This window comes from Cataglyphis hispanica, chromosome 20 (assembly GCF_021464435.1).
Source record: "Cataglyphis hispanica isolate Lineage 1 chromosome 20, ULB_Chis1_1.0, whole genome shotgun sequence".
NCBI lineage: Eukaryota > Metazoa > Arthropoda > Insecta > Hymenoptera > Formicidae > Cataglyphis > Cataglyphis hispanica.
This window is the reverse complement of record NC_065973.1, coordinates 3,235,077-3,259,877: the sequence shown is the minus strand read 5'-3', so window position 1 is coordinate 3,259,877 and position 24,801 is coordinate 3,235,077. Positions and strand designations below refer to the sequence as shown.

Here is a 24,801-nt window from a genome sequence, read left to right as displayed (position 1 = left end):
GCGCATTCGAGTATTTGTAAAATTAGTCCGAGTGCTATCTACATTAAGGTTTAGCTTGAGGATCGATATCACACGCGCATTAACGGATCAGCTGACTCATCGTCGATCGCTTTGACGGTAATTTCCATGCTAAGACACATCGATCGTATAATTTCGATCGATTTCGCTCGTGTCGATTACCCGCTTATGATATTTCCTATCCGGCTGCGTTCCCTATCTTTGAACGCTATTAATTAGGTGCAAAATTGCAAGTTTATTAATAGCCGCGACGCGCACGCGTTTCTGTTTCCGGTTTAGAATTATTAGTTTCTAATGAACTTAGATTTCACAGCTGCTGTGCGAGTCGTTTGCATCTTCTCCATTCGTATTCGGTAATGTATAAATCAATAATATAGGTGAATATCATGTTTCATCATTTTGTCATAAAAAATTGATTGGAAAAGAATGTTAAAAAAATATATATAGTCAAGAAATACGGGCACTTTTGATCGTTTACATTTACATTATTATTATATATATTCTTATATTGATATTATTTATATAGTACATTATCACTCTTCTAATAAAAAAAAATTTATTAGAAAATATTTATTAGAACGTAATGATAAAAAAGAGAGAGAAAAATATTGATTAAGATGGATTGCGTTCAAATCCGCCAAGAGAACGTAATATAATTTTTACACAAAGTGTCTCTATTAATTGCGATATGCGACGTGATAAATTGAAAATTAATAATGTGGATGATATTGTTAATGTACGTTGATCAGCTGCGATAAGCATTAAATCCGAGAAATAGGCAGAAAAATTGTCAACCATTTGATTTACTATCGATAAAAATACGATATCGCTTTAGTTAATCCGATGTTGATTTTTAGCAATTACGCGACATCTATGTATCTCTTGTATTCGAGTATCTGTTATCGAGTATTATCCGCATGATAAGTTCTTCGACATATATAGTTACACTAATATTACAAAAAAATTAATAAAAGTGCAAATACGCATGCGCTGCGTATGCACGAACGGGAAGGAAAAAAACCTTATCGTATCTGTCGATAACGTCTCAGCTCTAATATTTGTTTGAATAAATATTCCACGTAGACTCGCGTGATTGCGTGGTTATTTTCGGCGTACGCTGAAATCGTGACGAAAAATTACGCTTTCGATGTATTTTTATCAACAAAATATCCATCTCGTCTCACGAATGATCATTGCATCGTAAGATATCAACAATTATGCATTTAAAAATTATTGAAAATTGAAAAAAATTAATCAGAGCTATATTGAGTGTCAACAGTACGTGAGAATTTATATCTGGCTATCTATAAGAGAGAAGAAATGTATATTCCAAAAGATTAACATTTAATATGGTTCACGGATATATAAATTATCTTGATTATATCTACTCCCTTTTTTTATGTTATTCATAATCAACGATGATGATCCCACCTCTCGTCCTTGATGAAAATGCGCATAAGGCATAGAATACGGGCAGTTTCAGGTATCCGTTTCACGGGGTCCAAGGACCTGTTCCTTGCTCGAGCCTGGGTGTATTACGATGTAACCTGATACGATGTTTGATTCTATATTATTTACGAGCAGGTGAATCGGCGCGCAACAATGTTTATCGGCGTAATTAGATTCTATACCTCGCGCAATCTTTATCACACGTCGATGAGTCGAGCCGCGGCAAAAATCATGCTTTCAGAGATACGCCGCTGTACGATAATAATAGTTTTCTCGAACGCGGGCTCTACATTGATTTCTTAGTCCTTGCACGCCTTCTTTTCCGCCTATTGATTTACGATCGAAAAATTATTGTAAGCTAATTCGTATATTCGACTGTTTTCTCAAATATTTGCATATAAAAAAAATAATTAAATATGTATTCTTATATAAAAAGAATTTGATTATTTTAGATGAAATTCCTATAATTAAAATATTTATTATATTAAAATATTAGAATATTTATTAGAATTTTATTTATTATAATATTTATTAGAATTTGATTTATTATTAAAATATTATGAGATTTCTACAATTAAAATATTTATTAATGAGACACATGAATATTAAAACGAAATAAATTAAAATTATTTTTAATTATTCTGTCGCGATGGATCAACATGAATAAAGCTTACTTCTCTTATTCCGTTAATATTATTATGATAACGTACATTTGAAATAATCATGTATCATTATTAAGTAATTTAAAATGTTTTGAGGGAAATATCTTTACGCGATTAACCATTCGCGCGCATTTCCGCTTATTTGTGTTTAAATTAACTGAAGGTACACACGCGAATCCCTTTGATGTAGAGCCCTCAGCGTTAGAATCATTCTTATCGGGATCATCTTTTTCATCATAATCGCTTCCATTAACTATCGCCAGGAGCCGTCCCCGAGTTTCTTCCTTCATTAGCGTTTTCTGTGATCCGTCCGAACGCGAGCTCGAGTCCCGTCGGATCACTCGCGTGCGGAAAATTAAACGGCCTTCTGATTCGTGAGAGTACTCACGCGGGATACACGCCGCGATCCCTCTCGCGTTTCTCGCTTCAGTGATCTTCGAGCTTCGAATGTGACGATCGAAATTACACGAAATCCGTTCTCGATTGATACCCGAGCCCCCGAAGGATCTCGCTATTTAAATAGCCATTTTTTTCCCGATACGTCTGTGAGTTTCTTATCTTTCGATGCCTATGCTCTCTTATCTCCCGGGATTATGTTTTGTAAAGATTGCGGAAATTTCCGAAATCAGACGCGAATAGTAGTGTGAGAAATTTCGAAAATTCAATCCGTTCTTATACACAAGTGTCATTCCTGACATTAATTTCTATGCAAATAAATATCGTCAAAGGATATTTTATTATCAATATTGAAACATATTTATGACAGTTACGATCATAATTTGATATTAATTAATCCTACTGTGACTCTAATATTAATTAGATTATATATTACTTTATTAGATATTAATTACTTTATTATAAATAATTATATTATTTATGATTAGCTATATAACGTTAAAGTGGGTTGATAAAAAAATGATAAAATTGATAAAAAAATGCATATCGATATACATAGCTGGTGCATCGGTGATGCGTTTCGTCGCGATCCGCGCATTGGTAGATTATTCATCGATGACGGATAAGATCGCATTTATTGACTTGCGCCGGATTAATCGCGCGTCCGAATAATATATTTATCTTTTTATATATACGGCCCGGCCCGAGTCTCCTCGTAGCCGAGACGTACGAGTGAGAAACGGCCTTTATCGATCGACGATCTTTCGCTCGCGTCACTCGAGAAACGAAGGCTTGGCTCGAAGATAAAAAGCCGGCGCGCTAAAGAAGCGGCCGGAAGCGCGTTACCTCGCACGGCTAATACGCACAATGACTATGAATACATAATGACGCGCTATCAAATGGGATTTGTTCAACAGATGACGCGATCGGTGAAAAAGTAATATATATCGTAAAAAAATTAATATTCCCAACAAAAACATCTTATAAACTTGAGACTATTATATTTCTTTTGTCTTTCTATCAATTTTTTAGAAATTAAAATAATTTAATGCAGCAAAATATGTTTTGCAATAAATTTATGCAAATAAAAGTGTAATAATAACTTTTTAGCTACAAATAAATCGGTAAAATTGTTTTCAAATAGAATCTTAAAATATCACAGTGACTTTTGAGTTTTTTAAAGATATTATATATATTATATATGTACATAAAATCTTACGACGTGTTATATAAATAGACATAAGTAGTCCACCGACGTGAATTTGTAAATAATTACACAGAACTATATCCTCTGTCATATTGTTTAATCGTAAACCGGATTTCTGGGAAACATGAAGTAACGGCGGATATGACTGATCATATCGAAAAATATTCGCATCACTTGAATTTCTTTCGCAATAGATATCCCGAGAATTTATAAGCAACGAATTTAATTAATCTATGCAAAGGAATATAGCCGCGGCAAGGTACGCAGCAGTCGATTCCAAATAATTGCAAAATAAAACCACACACATAAACACACCGTTTGCGGCCTATTTCTCTGTCTGTCGTGCGGTTAAAGTTGGAACATTTTCTCTCTAATTTAAAAATTCGATGTATAAAATCATCGCCCTCTCATTAAGACTGTTTAGAACAGTTATCGATGTGCGTGAGCACATAATCGCCACGGTTGAATATGTGATGATACGATTTTAATGAAAAAGCCGCTATTTCTCGGAGAAGCCGGAAGTAGCCGAACCGCTTGCGTTGCGTCACCGGCAGCACGGTATAATGCCTCCTTATTTGCATTGTATCCGCCGGCTTTCCGATTATACCCTATGCGCGGCCCTCGAATTAAGGCCCCGGCCGTAACCTGCCCGAAACGCTTCGGGCTAGCACACCGAATCTCGATTATTACGTTGGGACGTAATACACTTGCGACGCGCCTTCCGAGGACGATCGCCGACACGTGACTCGCTCGAGGACCCGTCATTTGAGAGAACCCGTGGAAAAGTAACGTCGCGGTTCTTAAGACACCGACTTTACGCTACCTGCGTTTATAACTTATGACTTATGATATATGGAGAGAAAGAGTTCGACGGTTAATTTTATTAATGTCCGTTAATTTTGACCGTAATTTAATTGATTTTTTATGTAAATCTTTCCAGATTTAAATAAAAATATCACTTGAATCAAAATGAAAGTTATTTCAAACAAAGTCGTGCCAATTGAGTACATTATTGTTCAAATTAAAAGTATAGGTATAATTTACGGATTAAATTGATCCTTTAAATTGACAGATATACATCTTTAATAGTGGTTTCACGTGACCGTTGCTCTGAAAATCTCACCTGTTACTTTGGCAGACACGAACTCGTCGCGCGGAAAAGCTTGAGATACGTGTGACCTGTACGAGTGGGAGGACCGGATGGGTGGTGGACGAGTTCCCGGGAATGGGAAATAGCAATGCGGGGATTCCTGGTAGATAGGCAGAGGCAATGTAAGGAAGGTACCTATACAGCTCGTGGCAGGTAAAGCCGACGGATAAATCTCACCTTGGATAGGTCAGGTTAGGGGCCGGGAGGATTCCGTCGAGGTACGGTGGACCGTGCAGGGGTCATGTGGCGATTCTCCGTCCTCTTCTCTCGCATATCGTGTCTTTTTTTTCTCTCTTCCCCTATCGCTCGCGTGTGTTCGGCGCTCCTTTTCTAGGATACGCGAAACCCGCGCGCAGGATAGAAAATCAGGTAGGTCTCTCCTCTCTAACCCTTTCCGAGGATGCGTTTCGGTCCTGACGCGACACGCGTGCGGCGCGACGCGTGCACGTGTGCGAGAACAGCCGGCGACAAATCATTATTGCAACGTGACACGCGTCCGACTTTCTCGCGCCTTTTTTTAACCCTGGAGAAATCAAGATATATTTTCTATAAGATATCCTAAACCTATTTTTACTACTTGTTATACAATGATGGGCCCAAATATTCCGGCCAGACTTTGAAATTTTATTCTGAACAAAAAGTTTCCTTGTTGTATATGAATTCTTTGACGAGTCTAGATTTTTTTTTAACGGATACATTAAGAAACCAATAAAATTTCAAGATAAAGTTTTAGTTTTCACTAGTTCAATTAATATAAATAGCATTGCATTCTCATGCATAATTATCACAATATATAATAAAAATTAATGAAAATATATGATTAATAAAATAACACTCTATTTTAATTGAGACCAACACAACTCAAGTAGATTAAAGAATTTATAATAATAATAATGAAATATTTCATTTCAACACTTTTCCGTGTTTACTCAGTCCGTGTCGATCCAGACAAAATAAAAAAATAATATTACACGCGTGCACATTCATAAAGGATATGCTAATATGCAACGAAGACTGATACATCTCGCGCTCGATACGATCGTAATCATCGCTAATCTCTGTTCCGCTCGCGTGGAAGTTTTATCGACATCGTGCCATAACTCTTCGTTACAACAACACAGTATTGCTGCGCGCTACATGCAAATTACGACTTGCATCGTTAGTTCGTTCCACGGGGCGATCGATACGATCTCTCTCGCGTCGATGACGGATGCGGCCGCTCGTGTCGGGAGGTGTGCACGGGACGACCTTGCCTTGCCGACTTGCATGGAAAAAGGAAATGCATCTCTCTCATAATGAAATCTATCGTCGCACATACGTCGCATAGCGAAATAATGCACCGAGAATGCTGTAACGATACGTAGGGACTCCGTGAGACTTTACACGTACTCGTGCTCGCAGATTGATTACTTATGTAGCCGGAGACTGTGAAACACATACATAGTCTCTTTTATGGGAAATTTATATTTAGAAATCATACACACATATATTTGATGACGGAACATAAGAATTTTTCTCCGAGCTTATTTTATCAGATTAGACAACTAAATAATTTTATATTTAATAATTCTCTTTTAAATAATTGATCATCATTCGCAAAATTGATATATATTTCTCGGAGGTATTAATATTTTTTTATTGAGCCATCCGCGAATCAGCTTTATTATAGTATTAGAACGAATAAAAATAATGAATCGATAATATTCCGATGTTCGGTGATCGGTATCTTTTACTTGAATTCCGAGAACACATCCCGCTTCACGAATCAATTTCAATACCATTTCTCAATGTTGCGAGATCGTGACGCATATACACGCAGCATGTCTTGCTCCAAGGACCGCGGTAGATGCGTTTGCACTTTTAACCGAGTCGGATAAATTATGGAAATTACTATATTCATTGCATTTATCGGTATATCACCGTCATCGAGTCCGTATTTGGCGATATCGTATGCTAATTCGTCGTCTCGCGGACGATTGGCAGCCTAGGTTGAAACGATGGCTTCGTACACGAGCTAAAAAGACAAGCTGCATAATCCGGCAATCTCGTAGAATTTTTTTCCCCGAGTGAATTATATCTCTGACAAAACTCGCGCGATTGTGCTGAAAAAAACATGCGATAAAATATCCGCCTTGAAACATTAGAAACGTTAACGAGAAGCGGTGAACCATAGTTAGAACCCATGCGCAACCTTGGTCGGTAGGATAATTGCGACAAAAGAAATGAAATAACGACGTCGCTCACTTCAACATATGCGCAAGATTGGAAAATGATCTTTCTCACGATTATATTGATGATTTGCACGGCATCGCGTAGATGGTAGACGCGTGAATGAAGAATAATGCGCGAGCAGATTGCGCCAGCTTCTGTGATTTTTACCCCCAAGTCGTATATATCGTTCTGGATCATCGACAAGGAATGTAAGGACGATGCGCGAGACGGAACGTCGATTGCCGGATTCCGATAGGATTGTGAAAGTACTACTCGGTCTCACGTCACATTATGGATTCTTAGCAACTCTTACGAAAATTCGAAGGTCAATTCATCGTTTTTCTCGCTTGCGAAACTTTTATCGCAATTGTAATAATGAAGGCTTCATTTATCTTAGAATTTTTTAAATCTAACTGAATAATTGAGCTGACTCTGCTTTCAGGAAATAGAAATAAAATTATGTATTGAAAAAAGGAGGATTACATACACAAATAATCTAAGTGTATAAATGATATTTCTTTATACTTAGTGATAATGTTTCTTTTTATTATTTATTACACCTTTTTATTTGCTTGTTATGTTGATTCGCAAAATTTGTTCTTTCTAAATTTACATCGTGCAAATAATCGACTTGAGCAGGATGATTTACCCTTCGAAACATTGTGATTACTAAAGATCATTATTTTCGAACATTTACAAAGTTTATAAAGCGATCGATTATAGGGGCGTGCTTTTGAGAAGGCAGATGACAAGAGTGTACCATGCCGGTAAGCTGGTTTAAAATCGACATTCATCTGCTTGCTTAAACCGTCAGTCTCGCGTCAGTCATTGCGGTTCCCGCATCTTGCCGCAAATTTTCGACCTGCATTCTCAAAATTTCGTACGGTTCGCATGCCATATGTTCGTATGCAAATTGCATCTATTATATCCATCGGTAAGTTTTAGCATGTACGATCGTAACATTATTGACAATTGGATCAGCTGACGCAAAAATGCTGATCAAAAAAATGTCACATTTATACTTTTACAGTTGCATAAAAGAATTAAGTCGCGCGTATTATCCAGAGAATAAATATAAAATTACAATGCAAGTCCCGATTGTTGTAATACAATAAGATTTTTGTTCGCTTTTATTTTGATTCGCGATTTTCTGTATCCGGAAGTTTTCCGACATTTCTCGCGATAATTCGTGAGCAGCAACATTGTGTAAGAACTCAGGTGCAAATTAATTGATGCCTGAAGAATCCGGCACGCATCAACGGCATTTTAATTGCGTCATTGTCTCGTGAGACGGTTCTGCAATTAACGCGATTAGTATATAATTTAAATAATTTAAATGAGATTTGCATGCAATAGAGAGATGAGCGGAAGATTTATCGGTGCATATTTATAGCGTCGAATCATGATTTAGGGATTAAGGAAATCTTTTTATGCAGGTATAATTTTATCCGCACGACGTTGCACTCTATTGCACGCACGTGACTTCATTATAAGTGCATATTCAGCGAATAATTTGCATTCTGTTAATAATTTGCATATTGTTATCAGCCGGATATTTTTTATTATCCTTACGATTGCATTGTTGTTTCTAACCGTTAACTAATTCAGTAAAACAATCTTGATGTTGATATAAGCAATTTATGTATGTAAAATATAAGAAACACATACGTGTAACATGTGAAACATGTAAAGAATGTGAAATTCGAAAAAAAATTGCATATATCCTATATTTTCCTAACAAATAATTTTGAGAATTGTCGCATTCTCGCGAAGTGAGATTAAGAAAACCGATGCTGATCTAATGACATTTGGAAGGATACGCGCGGGAGGTCGTTTCAGATTTCGCGCCATTATATGAGTCAGCAGCAGGGTGATGGTAGTAGTCGGAGACCGGGGGTCGTTTTAAGTAAAGATAATGACAGTGTACACAGAAACATGCGTGGCTAATGCCGACACACGTCTCCGTGGTTCGCTCGCCGCTTCCTGCCTCATGTATTCAAATTAAACCACGTAACACCGTCATGGAGCCGAGTATAATGGTAATGATGATAATGGTAAACGAGACCCATGGACGCCTTCGTTCATCGTCGCGAGATCTCGGGAAAGCATCGTGATTTCACGAGCCGCATGACGATGCATACTTTCGATCGTCGCGATAATTTACACGATACCGCATTCACGGTTATAATTAATTCCGGAAATTAAATATATTCTTGCCTCTAATCAATTAATCTAAATCTCTCGACATATAATCGCATTATATTACTTATTTAATTTAAAAAAAAAAGAATGGCAGAAATTACGGCGATTTCAAAAATAGGAACACAGGGAACGATGATTAATTACACGATGCGAAGCAGCAGTGGTTCATAAAACGTATTCGGTCGGTTAACAACGATACGAGGAGAAGAGATCATTGCCCGGCGCGAAGAAACTAATCTGTCGTCGGGATCATTTCGTGATTCCTTCGGATCTGCTTCCTTCGTCTCGTTTTATTTTTCTCTCCGCGTCGAGCCTCTAATAACCTCTTCCGGACCTACGTTCCGAGGACGTCGTTCCGCGAGCGACATAATTAAGCACGACGCTTAATGTAATTTTAATAACTGGATAAATAAACATAAGCGTGGGCAAGGTGGCGTAATTTGAATCCGGATGTGCCGACGATGAGCGGCTTCGATAAAGCACAAATGTTAATGCCTCGCCATAGAGAGAAACTGCACGCACCTCTCTCTCTCTCTCTCTCTCTCTCTCTTCGTCGCCCGAATCGACGTTCTTGTCTCGCTCATCGCGCCGTTGCGTGTGATTCGTGCGTGCGTGCGTGCGTGCGTGCGTGGTGATGTTATTTCGTAGTTTATGCAACGTATGCTAATCCGACGCGCATCGGCCATTCTTCAAATAATGAATAATCAAAATCGCGAATTGCGTTTTTAAAAATTTCACAATTTGTATATTACGCGCATATTCTCTCTCCCACTTGGTGCGAATAATTTATTGAAAGTTGGATTATTATCATAAAATTTTTTTGGGAAAAATTTCTTTGAGACTGAAACATTATAAATATGCACAAAAAAGCATGACGTGCTACATTATTTGTAACACACATTGCATGTATTATATAATATTTTTAGTCCATCGAGTTTACAATTACACTTTTAAGCTTGCGAGTTTTCGAGGATTTCTTGTTAATAACAGCGTAACTTATTAGATCTGTTTCAACTGGAACGCCGATTTCTTCCTCGAGCACGCGTGCAATGACTTTATCATTAATTCTTAGTTCTGTAGAAGGAATACGAGAGAGAGAGAGAGAGAGAGGAGATAATCAGTTTTTTTCATGCCTTCTTCTTTTTTCATTATTCCATTTCGTATGCCTTGACTAATGTGCAAACGATTAGATATTCAGATCGTGCGTCTCTTTTACGAGCTCTTATGGTATTCTGCCGCTCTCTCGGCTTCGGCTGAAATTAACGATGAGATTCGCCGTATTTAATTATATCGAAGTACTTTTAATGGTTATGCACGATGTTTTGCTTTTTATGGAAGCAGGTGTTGAAAAATGACAAAGTAAAAGCCATCTTTCTTTCATCTGACGATCTAAGAGAATAGAGGTGGGTAGGAGAATTCTTATGTATATTTTGATAATAATATTTTTTCTTCGATATAGGTATGTTTAATTGTCATGCCCGCTTCAAATCTATCAGATTCTCCAGCTCGCAATATTTTAATGTATCGCTGCTTTTGCTTTTCCAAAAAGAAGAGATCATCATGAATTTTCGTTGCTTGTTTTGCTTTCCCGAAAAGAAAGGAACGTCATGAATTTTCATGGCGCTCCTGCGCTCAAGGTTTTTAAACCGTTTTCGCTGTAGTTAATAAATCGCCTGTCGTCATGCAACGCGTACAAATTTGCAGCGAAGTTGCGCGAGCAGAGATATCGTCGCGTTAACTCTCGCGTAGCCGCTACGAAGATTGATGGAACGCGAGTCGCGGCCCACGATCGCGGCCACGAGAACGATCTTTACACCCTTGTCAGCGTTATCTAGATAGAGATTCAAATTCGCCATTCAGTTAGACGCGCGCGTCGCTATTAATTAATCATAGGGTGCTCTAATTTAAAACGAGGTAAATCGCGATCGGCAAATATCCTACGAATAACCGACGATTTATCGATCGTAATAATGCCAGGATCCCTGGACTCATGCCAATCTATTTGCAATATAAGCGCAATTATCTCATCTAACAAAATGAATAATCAATTAGCCGCATTGTATGGATCAATGCATCCGATCATTGTCACGATTCGAAGCCTCCACGTTCTTCACCCACCATACGCAATTTACATTTAAAAAAAAACCTTTACTCTTCTTACATCTTTTTTCTGATGGTTAATTATTATTCTGACAATATATTTATAGTTAATAAATTTTTAGATTATATATAATTCAATATATATTTTGAAAAGAGAAAAAAACATCTTAAACGAAAAAAACTAAATGTTATAAATAATATAAATATTATATTTTATTTAATATAAAGCGCGCCAAATATATTATATATACATTTCTTTTTTTATTGAATATGCTCGAGATATTTTCATACAGTTACAATTTCATATGCGCCATGCAGTATATTCTACAATGGATGCACTGTAGATGTATTGATATTATCCAACGTCATCGCGGGGTGATAATAGCAGTGCACGCATGTCGACACCCTTGTCAGACGTTCTTATGATGAGAATGCAAATTTGTTAATCGACAAAATGATCGCTTATTAATTGGCAATATGCCCGCGTCATGCATAACGATTTAATTTTTCATGGATCTTCAATTAAGCCTCGGAGCTTTTGCGGAGACGTCATGCATGTATTTAAATATGGTTAATATTAGCGCTATATTATTTGTGTGTATGTGTGCGTGTACGTATCTGAAATGCACTCATTCATACATGGGCATAACTGTAACAATTTAGATTTCGCTGATTAGTCGTGTTGTTCCTGAGTTACGTTAATATGGCGTGCATGTCAAGCGCAGAAAAAAAGAAAAAGAGAAAGAGAGAGAGAGAATCTATCTGTGTACAGTTTACATAGGGTATTTCAGAATTTGAGTACATTAATACGAATATAGATTCTTTCTGTACAAGAATAAAATTGGACATAATTTATAATTGTGGTTTTAAGTTTTGAATTTTAAATTATGAAACACATTTGAAAAATCAATTGATAGATAAGATTTTATTTAGAAGAGAGATGAGTTTGTCTCTCTGAAATTTTTAATCTACTAATCTATATATTACATCATTAATGCGTTAACAAAGAAACGAACATCATTCTTGATATTACGTATTGATTCAGAAAAAGAGGCGTCAATTCTAAAACACCCGATATATGCATACGCTCACGTGTAAAGATACTTGCACGTGTTTCAGATTTTCCGACGCGCCGAAAGAGCAAGCCTTCGCGAGTCGGCCATTGTTTACGGCGGTTTAATTAGCCTGTTAATGTGACCAGGATAAAACCACGAGTCCCTTATCTGATACGTTTCCGGCGAATCATGGGAATTATTTCCGTACATGCAAATACTAGCGAAAAGGCGAATCGAGCTGTGTTTCCGGAACGATCTTACCATGTGATAAGAACAACGCGTGACTAAGGACAGATTTCCATACACCATGCCTATGATTTCTACATGCAAATTACTCGAAATAATTCCACGAAGTGTGTCACGGATCTGTCTTTAAAATATTTCTCAAATAATTTCTCAAAAAATTTCTTAAATAATATTAAAAAGAAAAAAAAAAATTATATAAAAATCGAAATATTATTTTCACATTTTTTTTTTTTTTTTCTTTGATATTTGCAAAATTAAATTTACATACGCACTTAAATCTTGCATTAGGCCACATGTTTAAGTCATTATTTTTAAGCATTATCTTTTACGATTATCTCGTTTTATCAGGATATCTCGAGTCGACCATTTATAAGCGATCTACTCGTAAATGATACGGATCGACGTTCTAAAATCTCGGTCGCATTATACATAACTTCAATCGCGGATAAGTAAAACGTGGGCGAGCTATTAAGAGTGCTTACGTTTTTTTTTTTCTTTACTCAGAATACGAATTGCCTAATTACACGTTTACACATATCCGCGTGCGGATATAAGCGTATCCGAGGCTCACACCCGAGACGAGTAGCGATCCAATCACGACTAACGATCGCTAACGGCCCATAGTCGTCACGAGAAATCGAATGTTAATTATATTTTAAGAGAACGGACTCCGGTAATTAGGATGCGGCGAGAACACACGAAAGACGCGCGCGCAAGGACGTACCTTTGGGCGATGCGCGATCACACTTAAGGATAAATATCTCTCGTACGTGGTATATAGTGGTACATATTAGGCGACTCTTGACGAGTCAAGCGTGCTTAACGGCGCGTTGAGCAGTTCCTTGGGATTAACTGGCCGTGCCTAAACGCGTTAATGCATTATTGTACCGGGCGTGTAGAGAAAGACAGAAGTAATTAACCCCCGTACCTCGTAAGCAGCGATATTTTAAGGTCCACTTGCACATGTCTTCCCGGTGACTTCTTAATCGACCGTATGGCTTCATCATGCCGTTGATTTCATTCTCTTGCTCTTTCTTTTTTTGTTATCGCTCCGGGCATATATGAAGTCGTTAGCTCATCGAGGGCAAGGGTCGAATCGCGGCGCATTTTTAATTTTCCATTTTTTTTAACGCTATTCGAGTTTAATAATATATTATAATTCAATCGTTTATTTATTAGAAAGACATACTGTTAATGGAACGCGCCAACTGGATAAACATTCTTATTTTGCGATATACGGAATCATCCTTCACCCATTCGAAGGTACTTCAAATTTCGTTTCCCGTGAGGCCTTATGGTGATGTTTACATCCGTCCGTTCGTTTCGATGGTATAAGTCGTTCCATGCGGGTGATTCATCGACTAACTGCATGCGTACGCTGCGCGTGAGAATAATACAGGGTAGCCGGGCATTCCAGCTCACGGAACGTCGTTGCACCGGGACGGCGCTTTATGCAGAATTTCCACGGAAAGGGGTCACATGTGCGGGATGATGGAAAATAACGAAAGGGTATTTATAATGCTTGCTCGTGACTCGTTACATTAATCTTTAACATACACACTTTGTTTATTCATAAGCCTATTCATATAATTATATCTTTTATGTATAGCAAAGGTATAAAAACGATACTCTCTCTCTCTCTCTCTTTGATTAATTGATATGTGTGGTAAATTTATATACAAAAAATATAATTCTACACGTTTTTCTTTACTGTAGTATTATAGGACCTGTATTTGATATCATGCATGACTTTATCGTCGAATTAATACGAACAAATGACTTGACCGCGTAATTAAATTAATTTAATTAACTTGAAAAATTAGAAATTCATAACTGGATTCGCAGACTGAGCATCAAGCGCTAACAAAAAAACTTTGGATATTCGGTATATGTATCGAAATAATCGAACGAATTCTCGGCCGGTTTCTTTTTTCTCGATCGTCAATCGTAGCTATCGTCAACAAGGGAGGATCTGTTGGATTCTAATATCGATCGCTTCCGCGAAGTCTCATAAACTTCTTCTTCCTTCCCTCGTTAAGTCGTAGTTAAGACTACCATTGATTTGCGCGATGCAGGAAAACCCAAGTGTACATCCTTCTTTTCACGTTTGTTCTCATTGTACAGCGGCTTGTCGCGCGCAACACAGAGAGGAAATTAATCCTGAGAACGCGTCTTTTTTGTCGACGTGAACACCCAAGTGGCCGCGGCGAGCGCGTGTCTTGAACGCGCAAAGGTCGGCTGAAGCAATTTGCGTCACTTTGGGTGCGTTAATATCCTGCTCGTCAATCTACACCGTAGGAGCTCGCATCTTTATATATACGGCGAAGTGAATTTTAATAAACTTATAGCGTTATAAAAAAAAAAAAAAATGGAATAATCAGATCTCCGTTAAATTCGATGTCTTTAAATAGTGTAACGGCTCTATATCCAGTTTCACAATATCATTCATCATTATGAAACGTGTGAGGTAATACATCCTTTCAATAACAATAGTTTCTTTTTTGTATATTTGTGATTCAACTATAGATGAAGATTTATTGTTTTTCCTTTATCTGAGATAAATTCTCGATTGAATCTGAATGACCGAGTTCGGCGTGCCTCTGCCCCCGCAAGAATGAGGGATCCAACCGGAATAAGAATGCCACGCACGCGCGTGCAAGATCCCGGGGATTCGGTTTATGAGTCGCGGGTTGCGCGAACGATCGTAAAAGTTTACCATTTTGCGCGCACAAGCCGTCGCGATAATGATTACTACTTCCGTGCTTCTCCCCTCTCCGTCTTCGCCGAGAGGAAGTCGTCGGCGTCTCGCGGATCTCGCCGTATCTCACGATCGACCGTCGTTCGAGGCTTTTGTTCGTGTCCCGATGGGCGGGCGGTCCATTGTCCAACTCTCTCTTTCGACGATCTTTCTTTCTCCGTCTCTCTCTTGAAACGGTCGCTACCTAAACTCTCTCTCCCGGCTCGAAAATGCGTGCCCACCACCGCGGTCGCTTACTTTTTTGCCCACGTAACTCTCATTTTGATCAATTTGAGTTTTTTGCCGGGGCGGCAACCGTTGACTTTACTACCGAGACCTCATCTCTTCTCTCGCCTCTCTCTCTCTCTTCTTTCCTCTCTTTCTCCTCACTCTCGCTCGTTGATTACCTTTCTCAGCGATCTCGTCTCTCTCGTATTATGCGCGCATACGTTAAATCTCGCATCTTCCATCCCACGTGCTCCTTCCGTCGGCATAGTGATTCACCATTCGCTTACTCGCTCGCTCGTGTTGCGCTTCCGTGATGTGTCCGGGCTTCGCCGCTGAACGGAGAAGGAAGGGTACAGTGACGGATTGTTAGCCGGGGGCGGGGTCTGATAGTTGGCACTCTTCTGTCTTTAGGATCGCGGCGGAAGTGCCTCGTAACTCGCGGCGAATTTTATGCATCTATAAGCGCACGAAACGCAATGTAATTTCATTCTTCCGCCCGAATTGCTCGTCGCGATTAGTTTATATCGCGATCATAAAAATGTCACTTTTTCAAGACTGATTGATTTATAAGAGGCAAACACTTGCTGCGTGTCTAATCTAAAGAAATTTATTTCATTTTATCTCGTGAAAATATAATCGTGCAAAGTAACATTATTTGCAGAGGCACCTGTATTATATTTCTTATCGATTAACGTCTTATGAATTATACATATACGACGGAGGATAACGAACGCGAAACGCGTTGTCACTTGCTCTTTCGTGTTTAACTGTTCGATAAACTGGTCGAATAAAATCTCTCGTGGAGCTTGTCTAGCTAATCGTAGAATCGTACGTGACCGATCGTCCGCTCTTGTCGATTCGTGCTGTTGTAAAGCGTACCGTGAACGGAATCGTGAAGTGTCGAAGACCGCCGCGCAGTTGGACATTCTCTATTCGTTACGGTCAGATACATGGAAACGCGTGTTTGTATGCGTGTATACTCCGCCACCATCGCGTTCTACTAAAATCAATAGTCGACAGATTTTCCCAAACATGAGTATCTGAGTTAAAGAATATAATTTTATGAAACTCATATTTTTTTTTATGCCCTTAGGACAATTTATTGAGACAAATAAAATTTTTATACAACGGCGATAAAAAGTATCGCATATATTTCCGTCGAAACTGATGTGATGATCGTGATGATTGATAGTCGCGCGACGTGTTTGCTCATCGGAAGAAAACACAAAATCGCCGAGAACGAGACTTTCCCATTATCGAGTGGGAGAATCGAGACTGGCCTCGGTGTAACCGCAATAAGTCACAGAAAAGAGTAGTCGATGCTCCCGGAAGTGGAGAGTCGGCGGCGAATAAGCTAACGGATGGACAACGCGGACTATTATTTAACTTTAATTGATGATAGCTCGCAAACTGTTCCACATTGATGGTCATCGATAATCGCTAATGATTCCGATCTCTAGCGCACTGCTGAGGGGCAGTTACCGCGCGAAACAATTCTCTTGGTACTCTCTCTCTCTCTCTCTTTCTCTCTCGAGCGCGTGAGCATCTCCAAGTATACGCAAGCCTGCGATGATCGATATTTCGTATCGATACTCCGACACATGGATACTTCTCTGTTGTTTTAACGGTACCGAATTTGGGCTCTCACGCCTTTCACGGCCTAGTTTAGCGAGAAACGTGAGTTCATTATAATTTAGAATAGAAATCAACTGTTATTTTCATTCGTCCCATGTTTATATCATCTCGCCTATCCTTTTTACCATTTTCATTTTGTAATTTAATATAAATTGTATAATAGAAATCTTTAATTTCTCGTTTATGCGCGGACAAATCTTTTGCTAATATTAATATTAATTAACAAAAAATATAAATAATTCAGAGATACTTCTTAACATTTTTTTGATAAATATTAAAGTACTTTTTTTATTTAAAATAATTCACACATAGCGGATCTATGTGTTTTCGAGAGACTATCTTGTTGTAACTCGCTACTCATCGAATAATGCAAGTAATCGGTTAATCGGTCGATGGACGCATGATACGTCATGAGAAGCGGAATTCGCGTCGGACGAACGAGATCGTTTCATTGTTTCAGATATTTCGTGTGCGGGCGGGAGGGAGAGGAAAGGAGAGAGTCGAATGACGTGTTACAAAGGTAGTTAGTGGAAGAGGTCCTCAGGGTTACATACATATTATATACATTTAAAATTATTGGTATTTCTCTCTCTCTCTCTCTCTCTCACTCTCTCACGATGGGAAGAAAAAAAGGACAGACGTCGGTGGTACAAACGCACCCGCGGTGATGATTAACAGCCGAGTCCGGCGCATATCTCCGGGGCCCGACCGGCGAGGGTAATCGATTAATACGCGATATCGAGCCCGCGCGTCTCTCTTTTTCGCGGCCATTGTTTGTTGTTAATTACGCTGATACATCTAATCGACTAGCGAGAATCGGGCACGGTTATGATTCGGCGATTTGATCGGTCGCGGGATGATATGGACCCCGCTGTCGAGATGTAAATGTTTCTTTAATGCAGATATCTTCGGCGCTGTACCGATCGACGTCTAGAGAGATACGGCGGCATTGTTTGGTAACATTGTAATGTTGCACCGCTCTGTTTATCTGCGGCGGGCATCTCTCGGGGATCCGGCATTCTAATTAATACAAGTCGACGCGTCACGGCGACCGGTTTCATTACGAGCGTGGTATGAACTGAGAATCGACGTTATGACATACGCGAGAGCATATACTTTGCGCCGATGTAACGCGCGCGAATTTAATCAGACAGTCTGTCAAATCTCTTAAATTAATTCGCAAGATTGTAATTGCCTTTGAAGTTTTCGATTGAATTGTATTTGCGCGAGTGTGAATGTTCTACAGATTACAAATACATTACTGAAAAAAAATCTCCGATGATATGTAGGGTGGATATAGGCGAAAAAAGACTTTTTTGTACATTTTAAACTGATTATCTCAAAATCTATGGAACTACAATCATTTTGATCTCGTTTGAAAAATAATTTAATTTTTTACAACTTTTGTTTTGGTTAAAAACTTTTTGTTAAAAAACGCATACTTTCTCTCGCATATTTATTAAAATAACTATGATGTCAGGAGACTAACTTTTTAAGGATTTTTCCATCTATGTTTATAAAAAATTTTTTTAATAAAATTTCAAAATCTGGCGGAAACATTTGGACCCACCCTGTATGTCGATACAACAAAAATTTTAACCAACATATTTTTTAACAAGAGAACAAATTTTCAAATTGTTTTCTTACGATTTCATTTAAAGAAAAATTATGCGGAATGAAAAATCAATCTCATAAAAATAACAAATTTATTTCGCATCTAACTATATGTATATGTTCGTGTATGTTGTGTGTATGAGTGTATCAAAATAATATTTATATTAATTGAATGAAAATATTTGACGAAAACATACACACAGAAGTCAGTCAATGTGTATAGATATCAATGAGTGTTTATGTTTATATGTATACAAATACGCCGCGTGTACTGTCGATAAAACTCGGTCTTAGTCAGTATTGCTGAAATAGTCTTGGTGAAAACATTGTCAAAATGGCAGAATATATTCTTACATTTATATTTCGTGGTAAGTAAATTTAGTCATTGTGTCTGCATATGCATACGCGCGATATATCGTTCACCTGATTATTAATTAAATTAAATAAATCATCGATGATTTATAATGATTTATGGAAACGTTTTTATTACGCGTACTAAAGCGCAGAATAATCTACAATTAAAAATTTTTATTTACATTATCACGGTAATATAACGCTGTGCTCTACAAACAAATATCGTATGTAATATTTTATAGAATGCTAAAAAAGAATATTTTGCTTTTGATAATATTTTTATAAAGTACGATGAATTGTGTTTCGTCGCGAACATCCGCTTTACCTCCCACCTATTAGGCCGAGGTTAACTGTTAAATCGGCACTTAATTGCACTCGCTCGCAAGAACAGAGCCGTGTTCCCCGTCGATGGTGCGTGGCTGAGGCCCCGAGTGTCGCGTTAATTACCAAGCGTTAGGCAGGCTCCTCCCTCCCGGCGTATAGGTAGATGGATGGATTACTCAACACTTGTCACGCCTCGCTAATTAACATTCAGTCATCTCCCTCTCGGAAGTGTTGCCCCTGCCCCGTCGTCGACGACGATGACGACGCGACAGGTGGAAAGTCGTTTAATATTTATCGACCATCGCTCCCGACCCCGTTGGCATCTTCGGGGCCCGCACGCACCGGCAGGCAACCGGTCTCCGGATCGTCGCTCAATCAGAATTCATGTTGGCGCGCGATGCTTCACGGAAAATATTAGAATACGAGACGTCGCGCGGTCGCCGATTAGTGACGGATAAACGGACGGGTATTCTTTTCTTTTTTTTTTTTCGTTTATCCGCGACTGTCAACGTGTCTCGCGGGATATCGGATGGGCCTCGCCGGAATTCCAGATGCAGGACGCTTCGTCCGATCGAATGTAATCTGCGCGTTCGATCGCATGAGCGGGTGTCGTCGAACATATTGTCGAACGCAGGCAGGCGTTCATATGGTAACTAATATAACTTAACACGTTCACTGCGCCGTGACATCGCTCAGCTAATTCTCATTGACAAAGATTCCTGGAAAAGTGTCGCGAAAAATGTTTACTGCTGCTTATCGAGATGAGAGACCCGCCACCTTTTGATGCAAATGAGATGAATAATAAATCGCGCGTTATTTTGATGCAGGTTTGTGTAATTGAAATATTGTCGTATAATTGTCAAGGACGTCGATTAGAGTGAAAATAATAATCGCCAGCGCTCACTTCGCAACAATCTGTCCGTTTGACCGACAAGTCCTTTTAATTATACTTTTAATTCGTCATTTCATTTTCAAGAATAATAATTTTTTTAGAAAAAAAATTTAAAACATTATAATAATATATAATAATATTTTACATTTATGATATCATGATAATATGATAATTTAGAATTCTTGTAATATACGAAATCATGCAAAGCGATACATACAAATATATATGAATGAGTCACATATATTCGTAGAATAATGATAGTGCTGTCAAAATGGTCACACATTACTGAATTCACTGGTGGCCGGAGTTGAGGAGTTAATTAACAAACTTAAGCAACATTTGATACGGTCAATGCTTGAATAGTTGACAGCCTGGGAAGACCGTGTCCCATTGGCGCTAATGCCGAGGCTAATGACTGTAAAAGTCGATGTCATAATTGAGAGAAAAAAAAAAAGATAATGCTGGTATCCTGTTTGAAGAACGCGATGTCAGAAGAAACGGTTATGACATAATTACGCAAATACGTCGTCTCATTTCACGCTTTATTCATTCAGCTTATGTTTTGCTTCGGCCTGAAAAAAAAAGAGAATTAATGATATCATATCATTTATAATTTTCTAATCAAATAAATTTAATCACGATAGAGAATCAGCTGATCCGATACATCGTTTACTAATAATGATAATAAAAAAAAAGAAATTTGTATGTGACAAAACTAAAAAAGCCGAGTCGCTTGAAATGTCAGTTGTCTTTGCACAATAATTATGGGTTCTCGCGTCATCGATGGTCGTTTGATCGCAGTATATACGTTACTGCGCTGCGACATCTAATGAGGCTATTAACACGCTCCGCGCCGCCGAGGAAACTTGGACGGTCGAGCGTTTATGACAGCCGATGACCTACCTACCTCTACCTATCTACCTACCCGCTTCCATTAGAGCCGCGTACGAGCGCGGTTGAGTGAGACATTTGCCGGCTCCCGCCGAGCCGATCTTTCTCTCTCTTTAGCGCAGGTGCCGTCGAAGAAGAAGGTACCATTTAAAACTTCCTCGCTTTTACGCTGTACCGCGCGCAACGACGCGTGCCTTCGGGCCCGATCCTGAGACGCGACGATGCTATTAGCCGGCTCGGCGACATTAGCGAGGATCTCCGGCGTTATGTAAGGTTCTCCGTTGCTGCGACCGCCGATTACAAACGAGACTCGCTCTCTCGCGGTCGGTTAAAAACCACTTACGGCGATCGGCACCTTTATCGCGACGCGACGCACGGGATCTGCGGTCGAATAAATTATCGCGGGAAAATTTTCCTGAACATATGCAAATTACAGCAATCTGGGATGGGAGAGGGAGGGAGAGAAAAAAAGCAATGTGCCGTTGCGCGATTGCATCGTATAAAATTGCGTTGATTATATCGCGTATGTCTTATGTGAATCACAGTCGCGCTGTGCAATCGTCGCGGATGAACGCGCATATCGATGTGCGTAACATCAACCTGTGTCATTGCAAATGCGAATTAAAAATCAACTGCAAAATTATCCGCCGGTGACTTCCTCTACGCGACATGACACGTGTAATTTAATACACATTGTTTCCTCCGATATGAATTCACTCGTGTAACTCTCGATAACCTTGCCGGTTTATTCTCTCGAAATGAGATAGAGTTAGTTATTACTATCGCTGGTAATTGTTTGAAGTTATGTCGACAATTGGAAATCATAACGATGATTCCGCGTGTATCATAATAGATCATCGAGTTTACGTCTATCACGCAACGATTACTACTGTAGAACAAAACGGAAAATATATTTTTTTACGTCATTTGGGGTTTTATTTAAACGTTTTATTTTGGAAAATATTTTTTTTTTTTTATAATAGCGCATAAATCTTGTGTGTTACGATATTATCATTTATAAAATTTTTAATTAATAATCGCGAAACCCTTGCTTTCTTTCTTTATGAGAATACTATGTGATGTTCCATCTAAATCGCAGCGAGAGATCCAAAAGATCCAGCTCTAATATCGCATACGAATAATTAATCGTCCCGCTTATAGTCACAGTGTTGATCGAATATGAATGTTTTCTGTTGCAGACTCGTGCGAACCCGTTGCGGAGCGACCTTACGGTGAGTGACTCACGATCTCAATTTCCTAGATATTACGAGACCGTACTTACGCTATTGTAAAAATCGTCGCGGAACCTTCTATTCAGTATCATTCGTGAAAAAAATTACCCTCTCCTATTACGCAGTCTTATGTGCTTCTCGAATCGCGTTGACTCGACTCGCCGTCCACCACTCGTGCAATTCCCTTCCATTCAGGTGCCTCATTCGCCGTTAATTTCATACGGCATTGCGAAACGCGATGTAACGCCGTTGGGTGCCCGTTTTCTCTCTCTTTCTTTCTCTTTCTCTCTCTCTCTCTCTGTTTCTTTTATAGTGTGCACCGGCTCGATCGCGCGTCTATGCAAACGCGTAAATTAGATTGAATTCTCGGAACAATTACTTCAAGCAGAAAGTCGCCGACTAGTTTTATATCGCAAGCATATTTTCGGACAAAAAGCGGCACGAATGTTTTTAATTGTATTAATAGGCTACGAATCCGTATTTCACGAATATCGGTTGATTTTTCTTTCATTTATATAACTTAATTGCGTGTAACGTACAAGTTTTTTTTTTTTCTTAATATAAGAGTAATTTCTTTTTTATAACGTCATTTTCATTAGCGGATGATTTTTTTTTTTTTACCATTTTTGCGACGGTTTAATTTTTGGTTCTGTCGAAGACTCGCTTCATTCTTTTCTCTCTCTCCTTTGGTATCTTTGTTCGTCGACACTTATTCGAGTGATGACGGCGAATCCGACAAGCGAATCTGAGAATGGCTGAAGAGACATTTCGAAAAGCCGTCCATCTCTGGGCGTGATATCAAGTCAGAGGGGGCTGTTAGAAGGACATAAAAAGTCGCGTTGCATCCGGTCGCGTCTCCTCTATGCCAGAAGTCATAAAATTCAGCGTTATGCGATTCGGGGTCTGTGTTTTGTCCCCCTTTCAAGATTATGATTATCCCAGCAGTGGCGGCAGCCACCGTGGCTAATATCACGCAATAAGCACGCCGGAGCCCAAGACAGCAACGGTCTATCTTTCTCTCTATCTGTTTATCTCTCTCTCTCTCTCTCTCTCTCTTTCTCTCTTTGTCGCACTGTCTCGGTCTCTGCCTTTGGCTCATCTTCGTCCTTCGTAACCTTCTCTTCTTCTTTGCTTTCCTCCTTTGGTATATAATATGTGCTACCAAACCTGATGATGTAAACGGCCATCCAGTGAAAACACGTGGATGGTCCAGGACGAAGGAAGAGAAGGCCATCAAACGAACCGCGCAGCCCCGCGGAGGGCATTCTAACTTTCCTGAAGCGACTCCATCTTCACGGTCTATCGTACGTTTGAAAACACCAAGTCGCAGTAGTCGACTAGGTGTTGCGTTGCTAATGGTACCGGAATGCCCTCACAGGTCTCTTTGATTCGTTTATCCCAGCCAGACAGAATATTTTACGATAGCAAAAAAAAAAATTTTTTTCTTTATGTATTTTTTTTTGCAACATATTTTTTAAATAACAGAGATTTTATTTTAGTCTAGAATTAAAACTCACTCGTGTCAGTAGAGCACTTTTGTGCAAGCATGCGCTTTGAAAGAAACTCGTAGCATGCGTTTCGACGGATTGAGTCGAGGTGGTCGTGATTTTCGGGGGGGATTGTCGAATCAACAGGTCCCGGTTATGAGAGTGTAAAGCGTTTTGAATCTGACCCCTCGTGAGAGGGGCATGAATCCTCGGGCGCGAATCTCGATGTATGTAGGAGGAAAAAAAAAGGGCGAATCTCGTCCGTGGGGGGTCGTGTCAGGCAGCTTCCTCTCCTGATCGGTGAAATCGCGCGCGTGTGCTACGCGCGCAAGTATGTATTAAACGTTGCGGGGGTGGTCCGGGGCTACCCCAGGGCTACGGGGATGGCTGACAGCCGATTAGGGCAAGGCGGGAGGGAGGCCCCCACGGAAAACTTAAAATAACATCGCTCGATCATCCGGGTGTCTTCACAGACAGCCGACGACGCCGTGCTCCGTCATTCAAACGCTTACCATCCCATCACCTTGTTGCTATTCCACCCTAGTCCTGGTGATTGTCAGCGAGTATTCTATGTCGCGAATAAAATCCTCATAAACATATTAGTTGATTAATCCGTACGTTTATATATATATAAAGCATATATTATACATTAATTGTTATATTGAAACGCGTTTTTCATTAAAAAAGATAATATGTATAAAAAGAAATTAA

At 39.2% G+C, this 24,801-nt stretch overlaps 1 protein-coding gene across 3 annotated transcripts in view; it reads left to right on the top strand.

Moving 5' to 3' along the window:
• LOC126856910 (POU domain protein 2-like) overlaps window positions 1-24,801 on the top strand; it is a 122,400-nt gene that overhangs the window by 3,110 nt on the left and 94,489 nt on the right. For all 3 annotated transcript variants that reach the window (XM_050605917.1, XM_050605916.1, XM_050605915.1), the window contains exon 2: window positions 22,571-22,603. In XM_050605917.1, the coding sequence (XP_050461874.1) occupies window positions 22,571-22,603 (33 nt within the window). The remainder of the gene's footprint in view (window positions 1-22,570; window positions 22,604-24,801) is intronic.